This window comes from Chlamydotis macqueenii, chromosome 13 (genome assembly GCF_036417535.1).
Source record: "Chlamydotis macqueenii isolate bChlMac1 chromosome 13, bChlMac1.mat, whole genome shotgun sequence".
NCBI lineage: Eukaryota > Metazoa > Chordata > Aves > Otidiformes > Otididae > Chlamydotis > Chlamydotis macqueenii.
In genome coordinates this window covers 15,129,675-15,152,473 of record NC_141568.1, presented here as the reverse complement: position 1 = coordinate 15,152,473, position 22,799 = coordinate 15,129,675, and the positions used below count along the sequence as shown (strand labels likewise).

Below are 22,799 nucleotides of genomic sequence, written 5' to 3'. Positions count from 1 at the left end.
AGCCTGCCCCAGGTGGGAGTCGGTGTCAGGGAGCTGAAATTGAATCTCACGGGGTTGAAAGCAGGTGTTGCTGGGGACAGCAAGAGTTCCCAAAGGCCATCTGCCCCCTGCCTTGGCACTGGAAAACAGGGTTTCTCCTCACAGCAAGGAAAGCTGCTTCTCTAGGCAGACCTGGAGGGGTGCCTCAGCGTGGGCTCTCTCCAGCCGCTGGCACCTTTCCCCTTTGCAGCCGTACCAGGGCATCTAGCAGAGTAGTCCTGGTTCCTCCCCAGAGCAGCCGTGTTCTGGGAGCTGGGATGGGCCCGTCTAGGGCTCGCTGCCACCGCGCTTGCCGCCGGCTGAGGAGGCCTGGAGCCTCCGGCCGCTCCCGACACGGTTTGTATGTAAACGGTGACCGCTGTTGACACTGCCCGATGCCCGCAGCCGCTGCTTGCTCCCGGTTTGTGCAATGAACCGCTTTCCGTGGGTGCTGCCCCTGGGCTCTGCGGGTTCTCATGCCGCCGTCCGCGGTTCTGCGTGCCTCCAGCGCTGCCCTCGGGTCGCAGCGAGCCCTTTTACCTCGCGTGGGGCTTTCTGTGCCCCTTCCCCTTTATAGTAACAGCGGGGCCGAAGCCGGGGAGCCCCTCGCCGCTGCTCCCCGGGGATGGGCATCGCTTTCCCGGCAGTGAAATCCGGAGAGGGGTGGGCGGTGGGCGGACTACAACCCCCGGCGTGCAGCGGGCAGGGCGGGGCCGCCGCCGCGCCGCCGCCGAGCCCAGCGGGGCCGGGGCCGGGGCCGGGGCCGGGCTCCGCACCGAGCGGTGAGTGGGGCAGGGGCACGGGGGGACGCGGGGTGGGGGCCGCGTCGCATACTCCGAGGGGTATCCCCCCCCCGCCCCCCGCAAACAACAGGGTCACCGTCACCGTCCCCGCGCCTGGCTTCGCCTGGGGCGGGGCCCACGCGGGTCCGTGGGGGCTGTCGAGTCACCCTCGGAGAAGCGCCCGCTCTCAGGGTCTGTGGTTGTCACCGGCTTGGTGGCTTTGCCTGGGATGAGAGGACAGCCCGGCACCCTGCCGCATCCTCCTCCGGCCGTGGGAGAAGCATCCACCCTCTCCGCGACCAGCCAAACCCGACCCACTCGTGCCAGCAGACCCACCGGCCTGGGGACCTGGGACCCTTCCCCCGGGGGAGGGCGCTGCCTTTCTTCCCCTCCGCAGACCTGCGGGATTTTTCGCCTTCCCCAGAAATCCCCGGAAAGGATTTGCAGCACAGGCGTGAGGTTTAAATAGCCTGGAAGCAGAGGGTGGGCTGGTCAGGGAGAGACCCTGGAGACATCTTCTAGGAAAAAAAAAAAAAAAAAGATATTTCCCTGGAAAAGAGATTTCCCTTGGCTGTGCAGGTCCCCGCGAAGCCCTGCCAGGTTGTGAGGGTTGGTCTCCTTCAGTTTGGAGGCACCCGGATGAGATCCGGGCTGTCCAACCCCCGAGGGCTGCGGAGCAGGAAACACCAGGTCTTCAGGTTCAAAAGGTTCTGAGACATCTCGTGCTGGTGGTCACGCTGGGTGTGCACTGGAAGGGGCCAATCCTGCTCTTCCCGGTGACACACGGCGTTTCTGCTACGTGCGCGGGTCCTACCCCTTGAGCCCAGCCTTGACCTTTACCCAGGAGCACATGCACGGCGGCTCTTGCAGAGCTTGCAGGAATTGGGGTGGGAAATCAGGAAGCGTAGCCGTGACGCTGGGTCTCGTGCCCGCAGAAAGGCAAGTCCTGCCGTCAGGCTGTGGGTCCCCAGCCCCACAGCCGCGGCTCAGTTCCCCATCCGTCCCACGGCAGCAGTGTCCTCGCCCTGGCCGGGCGGGACGCGAGGCGAGTTCTCCTGCTGTGTCTCTGCTGGCGTGAGGACGCCTGTGTGCTGTGACAAGCTGAGACCGAGGGAACTAATTTCCTCTGTGTGCCCCATCTGTGCCCAGGTTGTCCCTTGTTAATGTACCTTAATTAACACTTACCCTGTCCTTCTTCATCCTCTTCTAGGAGCGGCGAAGTGCCTGACCCCTGCGCTGCTGCGGTCCCAGCCTGACTGTTCGCTGCCCTCCCTGCCTGATGGCACCAGCGCTGGCAGGGGACCCTCCTCGAGGCGGCCGCCTGAGCCCGGTGCAGGAGCGCTAGTGGGACGGGATGGCGGCGTGTGCCACCCTAGGAGGGACAATGGCTCAGGGCACCGGCAGTATCAACAGTGACTACAAGGACTGGGAGTGGAGCGCCGATGCTGGGGAACGGGCGAGGCTCCTGCAGAGCCCCAGCGTGGAGACGGTGCCGAAGAGCGGAGAGAGCCAAGGAAATGGTCTGGGGGCCACATCAGCTTTGGGAGCCGTCTTCATCGTGGTCAATGCTGCCCTCGGGGCTGGGCTGCTCAACTTCCCTGCCGCCTTCAGCATGGCTGGCGGCGTGGCTGCGGGCATCGGGCTGCAGATGGTGAGAGGGTGGGGAAGGGACAGTCCCCTGTCCCACTCTGAGAGGGGGCGTGGGGGGGACGTGTGGAAGCCCAGAAGGGACTCAGGGAGGACCTTGCTCCTGTTGGGTGAAGTGCCCCAGAGATGCTCAGTATGTTCAGGGTGGCTGGCCGGGGTGGCTTTGGGGACCTCGTCATGCTGTTGCCTCATTGTCCCCTCCCTGTCTCTTCCCCACCCCAGTGCATGTTGATCTTCATCATCGGAGGCTTGGTCATCCTGGCATACTGCTCACAGGCCAGCAACGAGCGGACCTACCAGGAGGTTGTGTGGGCCGTCTGCGGGAAGGTGCCTGGCGTGCTGTGTGAGGTGGCCATCGCTGTCTACACCTTTGGCACCTGCATTGCTTTCCTCATCATCATCGGAGACCAGGAGGATAAGAGTAAGTGTGTCCCACTGGAGAGAAAAAAAAAACAGTTGCTGTCCCTTCGGCTGGAAGGGGACAACCTGACCACCCTGGTTGTCCCCACAGTCATTGCTGCTCTGGTGACGGAGCCCGAGGAAGCTGGAAGCAGCCACTGGTACATGGACCGCAAGTTCACCATCAGCATCACCGCCTTCCTCCTCATCCTGCCCCTCTCCATCCCCAAGGAGATCGGCTTCCAAAAATATGCCAGGTGGGTGGGGAGAGCCCTCCAGGGCTGGGAGCCATGGTTCTAGCGCTGGATCTGCCCATTTGTCCCTGAGGAGTTGGACATCTCCTCTTCCGCCTTTCCTTCCCTTGATTTCCCCATCTCGGAAGCAGAGAAGCTGCTGAACACCATGTGGCCAAGGTGTCGTAGTCCAGGGCTTGCGTCCTTCCCTTCTGCCTGCCGGAAGAACTGTGGAGAGCCACTTTCAACTGTGTTGTCCTCTCTCTTTGCAGTTGGCCATCCAGCAGAAAGGAGAGCCAGTAAGGGTCCCCGGGCCAGGTGGTCCGCAGGTCATCCTAGTGTAACCTGGCTGCTGGAGCTGGACCAGGGCTACCAAGGAGTGTCACTTCTTTAACACTGAACCTCTTTCTCCTGCCCAAAACAGCCCGTCCCCTTGCTGGCAGGTCTGCCGCTCACAGTGGCACGGGACAGCCCTCGAGCGCTGATTGTGTTGGCATCTGCTCTGGGGACAGTGGGTGACAGTGCCTGGCATATTCCTGCGGGAAGGGAGAGAGGGGTGGTCCTGATAGGAAGGATTGGGGTGACCTGGGCTGTGCAGGGCGGCAGATGGGGCTGGAAGAGGCTGGGAGGAGACTCTCCAAAGAGCGGGAAGGCAGCACACTGACTTCTCCTGTCCCCTCTTGCAGCTCCCTAAGCGTGATTGGCACCTGGTACGTCACGGCAGTCATTATCATCAAGTACATCTGGCCTGACAAGGAGCTGGTGCCTGTGGAGATCCCCACCAGGTGAGGGCAAGAGACCCGCTGCTGACGGTGGCCATCACAGCGCTGCCGAGCCAGGCAGGGGTGCAGGAGCAAGGGCTGCAAAGGCTGGGGTCAAATCCTACACGAGTCCCGTTCCTGGGCCTGGGGAAGGTGCAGCTTGCTGCCAGAAGCTCCCAAGTGGCTGCATCTCTGCATGTTCCAGAGGAGCAGGTGGTGAAGGAGAGGAAAAAGACCTCTTCGAGGTCCCCATGGCTCCATCACAGGTTTTGAGGAGCACTGATTGACTTTTAGCTCCGATACAGCCGGGCCCAGAGCTCCCTGTGCAGTGCTTGCGCTCACCCAGCAGCAAGGGCTGTGTCTGTTTTAGGGTGATTTTGGTTATTTCCTTGGCCAGCACAGCCCCTATGGCTTGTCCCCTCCATCATGGTTAGGGGACATTTATGGACCCAGTGCGGGCAGTGGGAATTTTAGGGCAGAGCAACGTTTAGACCAGTTTTTGGCACTGCCCAAGTAGATTCTTATTTTTTTACTGATACTTTTGTTTTTTTAAGTCCTCAATTTTGGCCAGTTCTGTCTTAGTGAAAGGCCCTGGTCTTCAGGGAGTGCTGGGTCGCAGGAAAACCTCGCTCCATGCAAAGGCATCACCCTGGGTGGGGAGGACATGGTAGCTGCGGGGCGGGGCAGGTCAGCAGAGGAGTGAGCCGATCGCTGAGCACCCCCGAGGCACTGGGTGGGGGGTGTGGGGGGCCCTGGTCTGACCGGTTGGTGTTTCGCTCCTGCCAGCCCCTCCACCTGGACGGCCGTCTTCAATGCCGTGCCCACCATCTGCTTTGGGTTCCAGGTAAGGCCACGAGCCCGGCGCTCCCCTTCGCACCCTGCAGCCGCTTGGGTGGGGGATCGGCGTGGTCCAGGGATGCTCCCCTGGGCGTTCAGCCAAAACCTTCCCCCTGTGCTCACCGCACAGCTTTGCGAGGGGGCTGAAGCCAGTTTAACATCTCACCACCCTTGGATGGACATAAATCAATTTTACCCCAGCTGGGAAGTGCAGGGCAGCCTGTCCCCACCTTTTTTTCTTCAGTGACAAACCTGGAGGATCACGAAATCACGACAAACCCAGGGATATCACGCGTGAGATCCCGCGTGGCTCCCTGAGACTCCGACTCAGCCCATCGCGTGTCCCTGCTCTCTCTCCTTGTCCCCGGCAGTGCCACGTGAGCAGCGTGCCCGTCTTTAACAGCATGAAGCAGCCAGAGGTGAAGACCTGGGGGGCGGTAGTGACGGCGGCCATGGTGATCGCTCTCTTTGTCTACACGGGCACTGGTAAGCGAGGGGGAGCCTTGTGAGTGTGGCACGGTCCTCGCAGGGGCTGTGAGCTTCTGGAGGGCAGGGACCCTCTAGTCAGCAGAGGGACAGAGCGGGAAGGGAGGGGAGTCCACCTAACCCCTGCTGCAATGTGCCCTGTGCCATATCCTTCCAAGTCTGGTCCCTCAAACGCATGTTCAGGAGGCTCGTCCCTGTTCCCCGCTGACTGCTCCCTTCCTGGCAGGCGTCTGTGGCTTCCTGACTTTTGGGGCCGGCGTGGAGCAGGACGTCTTGCTGTCCTACCCCTCCAACGATATCCCCGTTGCCCTCGCCCGGGCCTTCATCATCCTCTGCGTGCTGACATCCTACCCCATCCTGCACTTCTGCGGCCGGTGAGCGCTGGGAGGAGGCAGGGGCTTGTGTGGACAGGAGGGGCAGCATGGGGAAACCCCCCTGCCCTGGGTCTTTGTGAACAGGGCTGTGTTGGAGGGTCTCTGGCTCCGCTACACCGGGGTGACAGTGGAGGAGGACGTGGTTCGGGAGCGGAGGAGGCGTCTGCTTCAGACCGTCAGCTGGTTCCTCCTGACTCTCCTCCTGGCTCTCTTCATCCCTGACATTGGCAAAGTCATCTCTGTCATTGGGGGCTTGGCTGCCTGCTTCATCTTTGTATTCCCAGGTAGGGCATCCCGGGGTGCTCAGGGGCTGGTGGGATGGAGAATGTGGGAACCAGAATGTCTTTAGAGACGGACTGAAGTGTGGTATGAGGTCAGTTGGCAGCCTGACTGTTGACTGGACTCTCTGCTCTGTAACAGGAAGAGCAGCTCCAGGTGTCTGCTCAGTCCTCATCTGGGTTTAATTTGCCTCCTCTCCCTTTCAGGGCTCTGCCTGATCCAAGCCAAGCTCTCTGAGATCCAAGAAACCAGGGCAATCAGGTAACCGAAATGTGCTTCCCCTCTCCCTGCTTCCCTTGCGGATGTTGGTATGAAGTTTCCCTCTACACATGTCCTGTCTTCCTGTATCCACAGCTGGTGGGCCCAGGTCAGCTACGGGGTGTTCATGGTCACCCTTGGAGCCTTCATCTTTGGGCAGACCACTGCCAACGCCATCTTCGTGGATCTCACAGCCTGACTCCTCCTCTGGGCTGGACCGCACTGCTGCTGCTGTGGGGATGCAGATTTCCCCTAGGACCAAAGGGAAGCGGGACGAAGAACACGTTGGCGTGTTGGGAAGATCCAAGAGGAGCATTGTAATCTAGGGATTGGCTGAAAGAGCCCTGCGGTGGTTTGTATCTCGTTGTCTTAGTGCACCAGGCAGTCAGGCTTGTCCTCTCAGCCCTGACTCCCTGGTGAAGCCAGAGCATCACTACAAGGGGACCTGCAGTCCAGGTCAAGCTGTTTCTGCCCCTCCGGGGAAGACATCACTACCTTGGACATCACCCAGGGGTGGCGGCTGGGATTTGTGAAGGCATGCTGCTCTCACCCGTGTACCCCTGTGCTGGTGGAGCTCCTCTCCACCATTTAAATTCCTTTTTCTCCCAACACTGGAGGGAGACAGTGTGTCTTGCATAAAGGGAACCAGTAATCCTGTTTGTCAGACAGGGCGACATCCCCGTATTCCTCTTCTGTGTCAGTGTTTGGTTTGAACTCTCCCGTGGCTCACCTCACCAGTCTCCTGCCCTTACTCTGACATCTCCCTCTGCCCAAGCTGCACTTTCCGTTACAAAGCGGGACTGTCGCCTTCAGCCTGACTTTTTTTCTTTTTTTTTTTGGAGGATCAGGATGAGTCTGTGGTAGGGACACGCCGGTGCAGTGTTTCCCCTGCCAGGGGTTGCTCACTCCCTAGAGAAGGTGCTGTGGCTGCATCAGCCTACTGCAGACACTACACTAGAGAAAGCTCTTCTCCAGATTTCCAATCTTGTTCTTCCAGAAGGTGCCCAGGGAATGGGACCGGGTCAGATGTAGGTTTTTAGGGATGTTTTGGGGATAAAGCAGTCAGTATTAATCCATTTTATATTGTTCCCTTGGCCGTTTACACTCTTTGTGGCTGGTGTTGCTCTGGGCTGTCCTTGCATCGCCTCTCTGAGAGATAGTTTCATTTCTGCTTTTGCCGAATTGAGCAGTGCCCCCAGCTGCAGATTTGGTTCGGGGGAGTTAAACCTCAACAGCAAACTTGTTCAGTCTTTGAGTTCCCTTGTTCCTTGTTTAGCTTCTAAAACGCTGGGGCATGGTGAGATTCATGTGTATCTGTCACTGCAGCTGTGATGAGGGTCCAGCCCAGCTTTGTACACCAGCTGGCTTTGCTCCTCCTGCATCTTCTGGAAGCAGCCCAGGCTGTCGTGGTGGGAAGGTGAACCATGGCGTGCTTCTGTACTTCTCACCACGGCTCTCTCCCTCTGCAACTGGCAGCAGTGGGTGGGAGGACAGCATGTAGGCACGTCCCCAACATGGAGACATTTGATCTCTCCCTACTAATGCTTGCTGCCTATAAACGCGGACCTCCCCACCACTCCTCAGGCTGAGACAGGGAGACCCAGATGGAGAAAGAGGAAGAAAAGCCTCAAGCACAGCATGAATGTTTTGTGGGACCCTGTGAAGGCATGTGTCCTTCCTGCCTCTCCCAGGGTACCTCCAACCTCCCTGCCCTCAACTTTGACAAAACCAGGCTCCATCAAACCCCCCATGCACGTGGCACCAGCTGCCTCCCGAGCCCCTTTGCTTGGCTCCTGCCTGAGAGCTGGTGCTGAGGCTTGGAGGACTCCTTGGCATAAAGAAAAGGGTGCCCACCCCGACAGCACCCAGCCCTGCAAAGTGTTCCTCCAGGACCTGGGGAGCACAGAGCCACCTCCCATGGAGCCCAGCAGGGATCGGGATGCTCAAGGCTCAGCAGATGCCAACGCTGAGATGCCTTTCAGTGCCTGTCCCCCATCGAGATGGGGAGGAGTTTGAAACTTGGTGGCTTTTTGGGGCTTTCCCAAAGGCGAGGTCTCATGGCTGAAGCAGAGGCCGACATGGCGTCCCATGGCTTTGTCCCCTGGGGAACCACTGGGCTCCCTCAGTTACCCCCGAGTTTGAGAGCAGGGAGGGGTACAGAGGTGCTGTGGCCGTTTCTCTGTTCGCCTTATCGCTCCCCAGACTGTTTACAAACACCGGCCTTTTAAAATGTATTTTCTACGTGCAGAAAGCGGAGGGACCTCGGCTCAATAAAAGTGACGTTCTGGTGCATGTTCCACATGGGTAGCAGGTCGCTTCTGTGGGGCCTGAGAAGGATGATGCTGCCGGGTGGGGAGCCTGGCTCCCCACGCTGTGGGGTGGACGGCGTGGGGCCGGGGGTGGGTTTGGGAGCTCACCCCATGGTGGCTAGCAGCAGAGCAGGGTCCCCTTGCAAAGGCAAGGCTCCATCGCCTTCTTCAGGCCCTCACAGCCCGGGGTTGCCCTCCCAGGGGAGGTCCTGGGGGTCCCCGTCCCGGTGCTGGCACCCTCAGCGCTGGAAGGCGGGTGTGGGGCCGTGCAGCGGTTTCGGGGTGCGGGGTGGCGGCCCTGGCCCTGGGGAGCTGAGAGATGGTTCCAAGAGCTTCCTCTCCGGGACCGAAACCGGCGAGCTGTGAGCGTGCAAATGGAGGGAAGATTTCGGGGCAAAATGGCCCCGGGCAGGAGGTTTCTGCCCTGCAGCGCAGGGGACGCGATGCGCAGGCCTAGCGCCGCCATGTTGTCGCGATGCAGCGCCTCGGGCCACACCACTGCCTGCGAGAGCGGGGGGTGGAAACGCGGTGCCCGGGGCCGTACCACCGCACTGCGAGAGCGGGGGGAGCGCGGTGCCTGGGGTCATACCACTGCACTTGCGGGGGAGGCGGACCGCACCACTCGGGGAGGGGCGCCCCCCTTCCGTGACTCCGCGCGCCCGTTGGCGCTTCCCCGCCACTTCCCCTTCCCGCCCCGCCCCAGCGCCGCGCCTCGCGCTCATTGGTCGGTCATGGATTGGTCGCTGATGCGCATGCGTAGACGAGAGGCCTACTGATTGGCCGAAACGGTAGGAAGGACTCCGACCTCTCTCGACCAATGGGAGCGTGGCGCTCGCTCCGCGCGGAGGGCCGGGAAAGGGCGGGGGGAGGACGGCGGAACGTCACCCGGAGGTCGCGCCGCGTTGATTGGGCAGGCCGCGCGCGGCCCAGCGCTCTGATTGGGGGAGCGCCGCGCCAGGGGGGGCGGGAGGCTGGGCGGGCGCCCCGCGCCCCCGCCGCCCCCCCCCCCCGCTGGCGTGCCGCGAGGGGACGGGGGAGGGGAAAGGCCGCGACGTGAGCGCGCGACCCCGTCCGCCATTTTGTAGCGAAACGGCGGAGGCGAGAGGATAAAAGCGCGAACGGCCCCAGCCAGGCGCCCCGTTCCGGTCTTCCTCTACGCCCTCTGAGGTGAGCGTCGCCCGTCGCAGTCCCGGCTGCCCCGCGGGTGGGCTGTGCGGGGAGGAAGAGAAACAGCAGTAGCAGCACCGGGGCGGCGGCAGTCGCAGCCGCGGTACTGGCGGCGGCGGTGGTGGTGTAGGCCGCGATGGGGCCGGGCGGGGGGTGGTGGGGCCGGTAGAGGGAACCCGACCGGCCCTACCGCTTGCAGGGGTGCGTGTGGGGCAGCCCGCGGGGCCCCCGCGGCCTGGGCTGGCCTGCGCCGCTCCCCGCCCCGGCCCTCACCTCTTCGCTGCCGCCCGTGTCTTCAGCCGGCGTCCGATCGACAGGAGGAGCAGTAGCAGAGCCAACTTTGAAGGCTTTTGCCCCAAGCCAGGCGGTGCGGGCAAGTCATGGCTCGGGGCCGGAGACGCGAGTGTGTTCGGGTCCGTGGGTTGCCGCCTGCAGCTCTCGGTGCGGGGAGGAAGGCTCCGGCGGCGGCAGGCTGCACGGTGATCGCTTCGAGATGGCACGGAAGTCTTCGTCTTTTGAGTTGTTTTCGTTTCTCTTCCCTGTCCGCTTTTGTAGCGTTGGTCGTGACAGGTGGAACTCTGAGGGACTCTGAAAGCAGCCAGTGCTGGGTCCACCCCTGATCTGGGCTCGGTGGCCTCTCTAGAACATGGGCACTGGTGTGACTTACCCGAAGGAAACAAGTAACCTGTAAGCAGTGAGCTGTAGTGAATAAACCGGTGATAGAACCTTCCTGCAGACCACATAGAAAAAGTGCTGCTCAGCACTGTCCTCCAGTTAAGAACATGCTGCCCGGTAAAATGGACTTGCTTATATTGAAACTAGAAATAGAAACACTTGGCTGTTTTGACTGGTGCTGTATTGTTAGAAATAGCTCCTTTGCAATAGTTCTCGGAGTTGGAGTGGTACCATGTTCTCCTTATACAATAAGGTTAGTGAGCAGTCATAGTTTAATTTCAACAAACTACAAGCAATTTGGACTGTATTTACAACAGTGGTGAGATAATACTGAAAAATACAAAGCTAGACACTTAGGCTGCTTATATCTCATAAGCTCAGTCTGTTTCTGAATCCCACTTGTTGGAAGGAAACATCTGTTCTCAGTGGAACACTTTTTTAAGCAGGTAACAAAATAGGTATGACACCTGACAAGTCACTCTTAGTGCGCGCACCTTAAGTGTTTCCTGTTTCTAAGGTAACTACATTGGCTAAAATTACAGGCAGGATGAGTCTGTGTGAGGTGACTGTCTTACAAATAGGAAGCAAACTTAATTGATCATAGACTTGTTGTCCTTTCCAGGCTTGTTATTGTCTTGTTTATTCTGTGCTTATACTTGTAGGTTTGCTGTTAGCTGTTGATCCTCTTGGCCTGGTGTCTCCAAACCAAACTCATAGCAAGCTTGCTGTCAACTTGTCTCTCCTCTTTAGAGAAATACCTAATCCTGTTTATCCTTCTAGCATAGTGCTCCTAGATATTTAATTTATTTAAATTGATACTGAAATAGTTACTATTGGTGTCCAGTTGAGTAAGTGGAAGAGAAACTGTGCAAACATAGCTTAGGAGTGGACAGTGACGTTTTGTGACCCCGTGGTTGGTCATTGCTAAATCGTGTTGGCATTTCTTATCACTGAGAATCATGGCTGAGGGCATCACTATTTTAGCCAGATTTCTCTTTTGTTCTATAACCATCCCTACTACATGAATACTGCAGTTCTCCTTTGCCTTTTGAAATAGCATTTAGCTGTTCTAAAACGCTTTTCAGGTGGGAAAACAGCAGAAAGCCTTTGAGAATGGGTCCCTGAATTTCCTCAACTTCTCTCCAACGGAGACTTTATCCTGCAGTGTTTGGCTGAAGGGAAAGTAGGAAGTGAGAGTTGCTTGGGTTTTTTTCGTAAACAGTCCTAGTTGAGATGTGAAAGTGCCTGAAGCAGCCATGTCATGATTATTGCAGTCCTGGCATGTTTGAGGTAGGTTCCAAACCTGAAACTGAACTGGCCTTAGTGTGTGAGAGCAAACATATGTGCTTAGTTCAGCTGCTCTCTGTGAACTGAAGTTACCGTGTCTAATCAGCATCGTGGCTTCCAGTTGACTGGAATTGTGTGTCATTTTCCAGTATATGGAATGTTCAGGTGGCTTTTCTGTGTATAAACACCTAAATTTGAACCAGTCAAATTAATCAGTAGCTTATTTTAGTGTTGAAGTAACTTAAACTGTAAGATTTTTCTCTCCTTAGATGGCAATATGAGAGATGTCCTGAAGTATAACTTAACTATGGTATGATTCAAAACCTGCTTCTCCCCCTTGGAGTGCCTGTCGTGTGGGGCTTCCGAGAGGCGTGCTGCTCTTCCATATATTCTGTTTGTGTGTGGGTTCGAGAAGAGGGTAAGAGACCGTGTTCTGAAGAGGAAGTTTAGCAGTGGTGCTTTTAGCATGTTTTATGTGATGGTTTTGACAGGACTTTAGAACCTAATCGCCAAACACATTGCTGTTTCTGTCACTCGAGCTGCGCTATCCTCCACATGCAGTACACGTGGCTCGAAATCTTTACACTTCTTGAAACACAGTGGGAGTAGTTACGTATGCAAAATACTAGAAAAACCCAAAGTTCAGCTTAGAGTACTTTTGAAATTACTTCTTTTTGTAAGGCAGTTCATGAATTTCTGGAAGATTTCAGGTCTGTCATCTTCAGCAGCACGGCTTAGTTCCTGCTAGTGATCTGCTTCAGGTTAGTAGTGTTCTTGTCAAACCCGACCACTGGTTACTTACTGGCCCTCTCTATTTTGTGATTTTTGGGGTTTTGCCTAAAATTGTGTCATTTATCTTTTAATAACCCAATAGAACTCTGCTGTTGAAAGGAATCTACTGAAATAGATGACAAATGTTTTGTTGATGGCCCGATGATTTCCTTAGAAAGTGTTGATGCTACTGCAGATTTCAATAAATATTTTCTACTTCTTAAAAATCAGCTGTATTGCACAGTATAAAATCTTAATCTTTTAAGAGCTCCTGTGTCTCTTAGCATAATGCATTACTGTATCATAGTAACTGTAATTGAAAGTTGCTAATTTTGTCAGAAAATTTAATTTTTTTTTTTTTCTAAGCTCCTTCTGGCTGAGGCCTGATTTTTTTTCTAAACCTTTAAAGATGGCAGGTTTGCCCCATGGATTGAAAGCTTCTTGAATTGTTGAGGCCAGTGTAGGGAGATTCATTCCCACTAAGAATATATGCGTCTAAAAATAAAGTCTGCTTTGCATAGCATTCATAACTTTCTTAATCGGTGCTGTAGAAATTGAATTTTAGCCTTGCATTGAATGACCAGAGAGGTGCCTGTGCACTTCTCCCTTCTGGACAGGGCTCCCTTAATTACTCTGGGTTTTATGTACTACTGTAAGTTATGTTGCACCATTTGAAACTCTGAAATGCTGTTAGTCTGGTGCTTGTGAGAGCTGTCAGGTTTTTTTCTATGTATCAGGATACATACTGTGCAACCGTATATTTAGAACATACATAGGAAGCAGTTCCCTTCAGCTATTGTGTTCTGTCTTTGAGGTGCGATATCCGCTCAGGCTCTTGTTCTGCTTCCTTGAGAGGGAAAAATCCCATTTTGACTCCAGTTTGGGTTCTCTGGTGGCACTGCCAGATTTTACGGTTAGAAAGTGGCAAAGCTTGTTGTGCTTCTGTGCAGTTAAAAGTGTGTTGAGATGGTAGTCTGGGCTTTTCTTGGGAGAAAACAGTGATGCAAATAGTGGAGTGGAATGGTCAGTGTCGGTGCTCTGCAGGGTGTTGTGTGGCAGCAGGGAGGATCAAATTTATGACTGAGCCCAACTCCAGAGTTCTAGTACCTAAAAGCTTGATTTTGGGGTGGAGTAGGTGTGATTGCTGTGCTGTTTGTATTGGTCCCAGGAACAATACCCAGAGAAATGTGAGTTTCCTTCCTAGAGGCCTGAAAGGCAAAATCTGAAACTTCTGTTGTTGCCTTAAAAATGAGCAAGTTGGAGTTTTGGTTTGTATCCTGTAGTTGAGTTTTGAGTTGTTCAGGCTGGTTGTTGGAATCTGGTGCTCTCATGGGGACTGAATTCCCGTTGATAGCTGCTTGTGGTGGCTTTTGTAGGTGTCAGTACTGTGCCATGGTCTTCTGTCTGCTTGATTTTTAACAGACCTTTTTCAGAAGATTTACGTTGCTCCCGTATGTTACACCTTGCAAGTAAGAACATCTTGAAAAGGGTACACTTGCTGTGCCCAGTGATGTTTGCTGGATTATTCCAGAAGGGGAATGAAGTTATTTTAAAAAGTAACAATAGAATACTGTGCTACTGAGAAATCTTTAACTTTTTTTGCCTGTTCCCCTTCCTACAAAGCTGTTTCAATCATGGGGCTTTTATGAATGAATGTACCCAAACATGTACCAACATGTGCCAGATGTACCCAAAAGAAAAAAATGAACATTTTCTGTAATTATTCTTTCTGCAATTTTAAACATATGCTGAAATGCTTTCATAGCACAACTACCTTGTCATTGAAGAATGATTTCAGTATTACTGCTTGAAAATTTCTTTTTCATGAGATGTAAGTTTTCTTGTGTGAGTAAGATCTTCTAGAGTTTGTAAGAGTACACAGGGTTTTCTGTGGCATAATGAAAGTCTGGAAGTCAGTTGATTATTTTACTTCCCTTACAAATAGTTTACCCATGGTTTTATCTAATCTAATGAACTTTTGCAAAGAGGAGAATGATATTTGTCACCTGTGATAGGATTTGTTGCTCCTGATGTTTTAAAGTGTAGGCAGATGTTAAATAAGCTGTGTAGTTCTAAGCGCGAGGGAAAACATTTATGCAAAGAGAGAGAGAGGGGGAAGAGTTGTGGTTCTACCCAGCAGAGCCTTTCCAGCTTGCCTTGATTCTGTTCCTGTTCAGTTCTCGCAGAAGCACGGCCAGCCTGTCACGCCGTGCTGCTGCAGGGGTTGTGTTCTGAACTGGTTTGCTCTAAGCCTTACACGTGCCAAGTTCGCACATCACCTGTGTGATCCATCTCAATGATCAGGCAGAAATCGTGTACTGGTGGGGTTGGCCATGTAGCCAAGACAGTAAAGCAATAGTTTTTGTTTTGAAAAAGGCTTCTTCAGACTCTTGGCACGAAGCCTAGTGACCTTTGTGTTTTGATCAAGCTTCAAAACAGTGACTCTCCGGCTTGATTCCACCTCTGATAAATTACAGTGCTGCTTCTCAGAGCTTACAGCTTCCTTTGAGACTTCTCAGACTGTGGGTTATGCAGGACTTGCTTTGGGATGCGTTTTTATCACATTGGCAGTCTAATTGAACAGACGAGGTGTCAAGTGCCAAGTTTTCTGTTGTCATAGAAATTTATTAAGCTGGCAAGCTCTGCTGTTGTAGCTCACTGGAAAGCTGTTTCAGTATAAGCCAAATGTTAGGGTTAGTTTATTGCAGTTCTTTGTGTGTTGCTCATTCACAATGTCTTGTTTTGGTGCCTGCAGTTGAGCGCAATACTATTTTCATAGCAGTGAGGCAAAATATTGCATACGTGGTTAAAAACACTTTTTTTTGGTATAAACTTGTGATTGATGCTTGGAATGATTCTGACCTCTGGTTGTTGCTGTGTAGTATCTAATTCGTTATGCATCTTGTTTTCTTCTTTCTCACAGTACTGAAAGGGTAGTCATTCTTCTGACTGAGCTGTGTGCTGGCTCGTTCAGGCTGGCAAAATGCAGAAGTGAATACATGTGGTCAGGTAGAATGAAAACAACTAAGCTTGTGTTGTGAAAACTTAATACTAGTTCTTTTTCCTTGTGGACATAGTTAGTCAAGTGGTTTATTTAAGTTAAGCTATCAAACCTGTCTGTATTATCAATTTCTTTGTTAAACTTTATTTTTCTTGTTTGCCAAGCTAGCTTGTAAGCAAAAATATAAGAGGAGAAGCTCTAAGGCATAATGCTGAATTCTTTTAGGATTTAACTTTCCACCCTGTAGCATTCTGGTGGAAGCAGAAAATACAGAGAAACCACTAACTGTTTTTGACGTTGTATAAACAGCTTAAAATTTTGAGTTTTTTTAAAAACTAAAAAACTTATTTTAAGTTGCCTGATTCTATGACAAGATAACAGCAGTGCCTAAAACATAGCTGTGTAGTTGCTACAGAACTTAAGCCTAATGCAATATTGTCTTTCAGGTGCCATGTTTCAGAACAGAGGAAGACAACTGAGAAAGAAGAGCTGAGGAAAGTAACACAGAACCAGATACAGGCTAACTGGGGGAAAAAAAATTAACCTGTCTCTGAGGTGACTAAAGGGGAATAATGGTGATTTTGCGCCGGGCTCGGCCGCCTGCTTCCGCCCCAACCAGCAATGAATCTTGACTCGCTCTCGCTGGCCTTGTCTCAAATCAGCTACCTGGTGGACAATTTAACCAAGAAAAACTACCGAGCCAGCCAGCAGGAAATACAGCATGTAAGTAAAACAACGATGCTGCAAAGGAAACTTTGGAAAGAGAAAGTGGGAGCGTCAAATGGAGTTTTTCTTGCCATCTGAATTGTACTCTGTGGTGCTCTCGTGTGCGTTGCTATGCGCTGTTTTCCATGGTGTTGAGAATCACAGCTCGTGTCTCTGATACTCCTGTTGATTTCGTCTGTCAGGATCATGGAACGTGGCAGCTCAGAGCTGAGACCAATATTAACTTTGTAGTTGAATAACAGGAATAACTGTTGCTCTTGGAGTGTGGTATGCAAAGCTTTCTTAACTCCTTCAGGTTAAATCTCTCAACTTTTAGACATTCTATAGAACACTGATTAGGAGAAGGAGGGGAACACATACATTAGCTGTTCAGTGTTGTTGCACTGAAAGCGTGAGTACCTGGTTACTTACCTCTGAATGCTTTCACTTACCTTGGATGGAAGTTTTTTGCTCCTTGTATCATTTGATGAAGTGTGGCTTGATAATGAAGCCAAACTGACTTTCTTGGCCCTGGGTTTTCAGAAGGCAGGCAGGGTAACTGCAGATTGAAACTCAAATATCTAAGATCTGGGCAAGAATTCTGGTTTAACTGCCCCTTTTAAAAATAGCTCTGACTAGCCGGATGGACTGAAAAGCATTATCCACAGAGGAGTGCTTAGGAGGAAGTGAATGTTACGGAGCCAGTTTTAGAAACTGTTTTAGTTCAGTTCCCAGCAGACTGCTTGGCCACTTAATTTTTATTTTTTTTCTTACACTAGTGCAGTCCTGCAGTGATTTGAATCAGATTAGGAGGCCAGAGGGCTTAAGCAGAGTGAGTTTCTGGTAACAGATGACTTCTTTAAAAATGTGTTCATTACTTATCTTGAGGTGAGAGGGTGTAATTTCAGCAGAATTCACTGCTTAAAATTATTTTGTAAGCAATGAAATGGAATTAATCTCTTGTAACTTTAAAAAAGTTTCTATGTTTTTGCAATTTCAGTATTTGCAAGAGACTCATCTGAGATCACGCTGTCCTTTCAATCACTGTTGGTTTCAACAGACAATTTTTGCAGCAAGGTGTGACTGAAGTATGACTTGCAGATCTGTCATGAACACTTACGTAAAGGATGATAAACATTTGTTTGTTTTGGGAGAAGATATCGCTGATCTGCAATTTAGTTGGAATATAGATCTCTAAAATGGGGACAGATTATTCCTTATTCTTCATGGCAAGCCTGTGAGATTCACTGTGAGATGCTGGAAACCCCTCTGTGGAAATGACTGTTTTGTGTATGTTTGTTATTAGACAGATCTGGGTTTCAAGACTAAATTCCCAAAGTCTCAGTGATCCCTTGTCTTTTTTTTTTAAACTTCCTGGTATTACTCTACTTTTGTGGTTGCTAGTACAATTTTTCCCTAGATAGCTGAAGAGATGATATGTGCATGCTTTAACTGTTTGTCTCACCATACACTTCTTGATGTAAATTTTTGGCATAATTCACTCAATTTTTACAAAGCTTGTATCTAAGCATACAGAGTATGTGGAAAAACATACTTGGAGCTGTTATTGTCACAACTGACCAAAATGACACTTGCATTTAAATACATCACTTGCAAGCATAAGTGGCAAAGCTTGAGGAACTGATTTCTACTTAAACATGCATTTGGTAGTCATTTAACATAGGTGCTACTTTAAGACTGCTTTAGAAATACAATGTATGTTAAAAAAGTAACTTTTTATGCATTTGTCAGAGAGACAAATTCTAAAGAATGGCTTCCTCTGAAAAGAGGTTTTGTGGTCTCCTTTTCCTGAAGTACTGATAAGAAGAGCCTGGTTGGAGAGGAGGGAAGGGCTTTGCGAACAGATTCATCTAGGAAAGCAAAATTGTCTGGATTTGGAAAAGCAGAGTTATTTTTGATCTAATACTGTATTTGCCTAAACAAAATCCAACTTGTGTCTGTATGATAAATCCAAATATGGGTGGCTCAAACTTTATCCGGAGTCACAGACTGGTTGAGGTTGGAAGGGACCTCTCGAGGTCATCTGGTCCGACCTCCTGCGCAAACACAGTCACCCAGAGCCGGTAGCCCAGGACTGTGTCCCGACAGCTTAAGAGTATCTCCATGGGTGGAGTCTGGGCAGCCTGTGCCAGTGCTTGGCCATCTTCATGGTAAAAAAAAAAATAATTAAAAAAACAGTCAGTCTTTACAGATTATTTTATGACTGAGTACACTGTCTTGTAAATGTGCATGAAGACTGCCAATACAAAGGTTTCTTTCAGCTCTTTCTATGGGAGAGCTAGCAATTCTCATTCCCTGTTTCCTGGAAAAGCTTTTGTGTGAATGTAGTTAGAGTTGAAAGATGCTACACTGCACTTGTAGCCTTCTCTTCCCCTCCTCTCCATGTGTTGAATTTCCAAATTAACCTCGTGAAGTTACTTTGATGCAAGGAAGCAATCTAATTATGATGCAGAGAGGTATATCATGTAGTTTTCTTCTGTATCCATCTGCTTTGATAAATTCATCTTGGTCCCTAGCAGATTGATTGAGCTTCATGCCAGTCTTGTTACCACATCTAAATCTGTGTATTTCACGGGGATTGCCTGAACGACTTGCCTGTTTTCTGAAGCCTGAGCTAACTAGTAGAATTTGCTGTCAGTGCAATTTTGCTGCCTTTTGCACCAATCTGAGCATCTTCCTACCTAATCATGGAGGATGGCTGTCAGCATAACAGGAGTGGGCTGTTTGCTCTGGACTGACATACCACGAGCATTTATATTCTAGCCTCTGGTCAAGAAGCAGAGCTATATCTGACTCAGATGTTTCTTTCCAGCAGAACAAAGCTTGGCAGCCACTGGAATAAGCAGGCTGTGAGGGAAAGGGAAGCATAGTGTCAGATAACGGTAGAAGAATTGAGATGAGAACAATCACAAACAGCAGAGCTGGAGCAGACACTGCCTAAAGCAATGCTGTTTGTCTTTTTGCACAAAGAAACTACCAGCCAACAAGGATATTTATGACAGGGTGAAGCAGTGGGCTTGGTGGAGGCACTCAGAGCAGAGGCAGAGCTGCTGGTTTGTACTGGCACGTTGTGTCTGTCCTGCAGCTAGAAAGGGGGAAACAATGGCCAAAGTTTTGCCAATAGATGAAGGTTGGATTTAATGTTAGCTGCTACTGTTTGGACAAAAGAAGCAAGCTAATGGTGATTAAGTGACTTCAAATTTCTGCCAGTGTGGATTTTATTAAAAACAAGTATTGCTGTCTGGTTAGATACAGTTTAAAGAACTGAATAAGCACTGAAACAACCTGAAGGTATCCTTCAAACAACAAGCTGCTGAGCTGATCTATAGCCAGGAGTTAAACTGAAGGCAAATGATGGGGGATGCTAACAGAAATGTAACAGTGTTGTTAAGATTTAGTAATGAACGGTAGGTGTTGCAGATTAACAAATGCAGATCACCTATTTATGACTGAGGTATAGAATTCAGTTGAATGAACTCTAATGATGGGGAAAGACTTGGTAAAAGGTTTCAGCTGAAGATGTTCAGTATGTGGTATTTGATTTTTAAAGCTTGCTGATGAGCAAGTTTGAGAAGAACTTTCTTCTTTAGGTGGTAGGAACCACTTCCTGTATAGTATTCCTTTTATGTCTTAAAAGACCCTGGAGTAATGGCAGTCAGCTCAGTCATGACCAGGAGACAACATAGAAGCTGCCTGCAAGATGAGTGAAGATACTATATGGTGGTTTGTGTCTGGGATAAATTCCTGCTACATAGGCATAGCACAGAGGTGCAAGCTGTCCCAAGGATGTCCTCATGTGGAGTTGGGCATTGTACCTGTGGGGAAGAAAACGAGAAAAAGTGAGGCCATGGCACTGTGTGGATTCTGGGCTGCTTTGGTGGCAGAGAAGCTTGATATCATCCTCTAGGTGATTTGAAAACCCCTTTTTACTTTAGTTTTTTAAGAGTACTACCCATGAAATGCATAACTTCTGTGTCAATGACTTGTGTCTAGATTTCTTCTTGATCTCTCAGTTTATACTTTTTATTTGCAAAGAGGGTTGATGACATGGTTTCTAAGTTACTGGTAAAAAAAGGAACATTCTTAGCAGTTTTGTTAAAACTATAGATGACTTAACCACTAGAAGTACTGCTGTATTCACAGTACTAGACCCAGATCTTGCTCTGTAATGATTATTTGCTACCAGGTTGTTTTTTGGATTCTTTTTCTTTCAGATTGTGAATAGGCACGGTCCCGAGGCAGACAGGCATTTACTACGCTGTCTATTCTCGCACGTGGATTTCAGTGGCGATGGTAAAAGCAGTGGAAAAGATTTTCATCAGGTACAATTTGCATTGAGACATCTGCTTGTTTGTTTTGGTTGTTCAAAATCCACAATAGGATTTGATCCATTGTAAGCACAAAGGCAGGTTAGAGGTAGTAGCTTCAAGCAAACTTCTGGTATATGGCCTTCCAGTTGCAAGCACGTTTTGCTAGTCCTCAAGTCAGAAGATGACAAATCGTTGGTGTCTGACTCTTAGAATCCCTTGATCTGGAAAAACAGAGCGGTTGTACTGAAGCTTTCTGTCACGTGCAGTGCTCTATTGTGAAAGCCTTTCTTTGTCTTCTAAAACTTTGTCCAAATCCACTAACTGGCACTTCTGGTGCTGGCTATGTCCATTCTCCAGGAGCGTTTTCATCCTTAAGCATGGCATCATTTGCCACAAACTTTTTTAGCTCATAAACAAGAATCAGATATTCTTAGATTGTGTATTGAAATGTATGAGGATGCTTAAAGAAAATGAAACATTGCACGCATGATGGAGACTTTCTCAGTCTTAAAAACTAAATCTAAAGAAAACTTCAATAACAAGCTAGTTAACATTAGAGAGAATTTGGGTGGTTACAAGACTTAAGCACCTTATCTTTGTTTAGTTTTACTGCACACAGTGAACAGTAGAAGTTTTGTTTTATTGTCCTGTTACCAAATAATATGAAAGTTCAAGTTATCTTGGCTTTTTTCAGACTCAATTTCTGATCCAGGAGTGTGCGTCGCTGATTACAAAACCAAACTTTATCTCGACGCTGTCCTACGCCATTGACAATCCATTGCACTATCAGAAGGTTTGTATGCTTCTTGAAGGGTATCCCCATATCAGAAACTCCTGTGAATCGGTCTGTAGGAAACCAGCTGGTTTTCACTTGTGTTTTTCCTGTGGGAGTTTTTTAATGGCTAAGATTGGTTTTACTGAATTCTTCAAATATTGAGCTTGCCCAGAAACTGGGGGTTGTTTTGTTAATCTGAAGAAATTACTCCATCACTCAGAATGACTGCAAACTAATTTTAAAGCTTAGTCTAACGTTAGTTCTCTATGGCTTGTTTGTGGCAAGCAGAACCAAAATAAATCATCAGTGTTCCTGTTCTTTCAATATGAAAGCCATGACAGGGATTTAGTTGTGAAAGAGTGGGATATGTGGAAGAAACTTTAAGTCTAGATGTATCCAAAAATAGTTCCAAAGATGCTTTGTTGAGCCATATAAGCTTTGTGTTAACTTACAGCAGAATAGTTACTAGTATTCCTGTCCTGCAAATGGACTCTAGATAGCCTGCCACATTACGAATGAGACTAATCATGTAACAACTTCCATTTAACTCTTCTTACCTGTTTCAGAGTCTAAAGCCTTCACCCCATTTATTTGCCCAATTGAGTAAAGTCATCAAATTAAGTAAAGTTCAAGAGGTAGGTTAACATTTATTTAAAAATATTTTTATGCTTTTTGACTATGCTTCTTAGAAAGGATGATGTCCTCTTACTATGACATTTGTTCTTGTTTGTAGGTGATTTTTGGTCTCGCTTTACTGAACTCTTTCAGCTCAGATCTGCGAGGTTTTGGTAAGTGAAGCGTCCAGTACTGCTGCTGGGACACCTTTTTTCTTTTTAAGCAGTGGACTTTGTAGATGGATGGATGTGTGCCTGCGTGACCTGAGTAATGCAAGACTGTGCAATCAGTAGCACTATTGAAGTCTTAATACCATTTTGAGAGGGGCAGTAGATAGAACAGTCATCTTCTCTTATACGAAGTTTAAGGTCCCTTCCATGAATGAATTGCTAGATAGTGAATCAAATTGAGGTACTGTTATACCTTGCCTTTTAGTTGTTCATTAATATTTGAGTTCCGAGGTATGGATTGTGACACCTTTTTTAATTATTTAAATATTTTTATTTATTTTCTATTTATTTGTTTTATTTATTTAAATATTTTTTATTTAAATCTGAATTGTTGTGGCTTGTGGTAAACAAACTCAGATTAGGAGAATGGTGCCTAGCTAAAAAGTCTTCATATAAAAAAGAAATTTCGGGTTTTGACTCCAGCCTCTTTTGTTTTCAAAAGCTGCCCAGTTTATCAAACAGAAACTCCCGGATCTTTTGCGCTCTTACATTGACGCGGACGTCAGTGGAAATCAAGAAGGTGGCTTCCAAGATATTGCAATAGAGGTCCTGCACCTTCTCCTCTCCCATCTCCTTTTTGGGCAGAAGGGAGCCTTTGGGGTAGGACAGGAACAGATTGACGCTTTCCTCAAAACATTACGTAGAGGTAAGTGTGGTGGTGTTCTGGAAGCCTGACTAAATTCAGACTTTGAAATGGATTTTTCTAACTTATTGTCAGTGCAGACTGCTGCTGAAACGGTGGGGAGCTTGGTGAGGTAGAGCTCAGTAAATTTTCATAACGCTAAACTGACAGGAAAATATCACTGTTGTGGCATCTGGCTGTAATGTACTGCTTTGCTTTCCAAGAGTGGTAATGTGA

At 49.6% G+C, this 22,799-nt stretch overlaps 2 protein-coding genes across 10 annotated transcripts in view; both read left to right on the top strand.

Annotated features, from left to right (window-relative positions):
• The first annotated feature begins 779 nt into the window (after window positions 1–779).
• On the top strand, window positions 780–8,373 carry SLC38A7 (solute carrier family 38 member 7). The gene is made up of 11 exons (XM_086757894.1): window positions 780–800; window positions 2,011–2,451; window positions 2,670–2,868; window positions 2,959–3,103; window positions 3,766–3,864; window positions 4,627–4,684; window positions 5,049–5,163; window positions 5,390–5,537; window positions 5,622–5,821; window positions 6,023–6,077; window positions 6,171–8,373. The coding sequence occupies exons 2-11, from the start codon at window positions 2,155–2,157 to the stop codon at window positions 6,271–6,273; spliced, it is 1,419 nt and encodes a 472-aa protein (XP_086614020.1). The 5' UTR covers window positions 780–800; window positions 2,011–2,154; the 3' UTR covers window positions 6,274–8,373.
• A 1,000-nt stretch (window positions 8,374–9,373) lies between these two features.
• Window positions 9,374–22,799, top strand: part of CNOT1 (CCR4-NOT transcription complex subunit 1) — a 59,581-nt gene continuing 46,155 nt past the window's right edge. For 5 of the 9 annotated variants that reach the window (XM_086758426.1, XM_086758420.1, XM_086758421.1 and 2 more), the window contains exons 1-7: window positions 9,374–9,550; window positions 15,731–16,007; window positions 20,225–20,332; window positions 21,015–21,113; window positions 21,662–21,730; window positions 21,829–21,883; window positions 22,383–22,586. In XM_086758426.1, the coding sequence (XP_086614552.1) occupies window positions 15,906–16,007; window positions 20,225–20,332; window positions 21,015–21,113; window positions 21,662–21,730; window positions 21,829–21,883; window positions 22,383–22,586 (637 nt within the window). In that variant the 5' untranslated portion in view covers window positions 9,374–9,550; window positions 15,731–15,905. The remainder of the gene's footprint in view (window positions 9,551–15,730; window positions 16,008–20,224; window positions 20,333–21,014; window positions 21,114–21,661; window positions 21,731–21,828; window positions 21,884–22,382; window positions 22,587–22,799) is intronic. The other 4 variants (XM_086758424.1, XM_086758425.1, XM_086758423.1 and 1 more) reach the window with 1 other exon arrangement.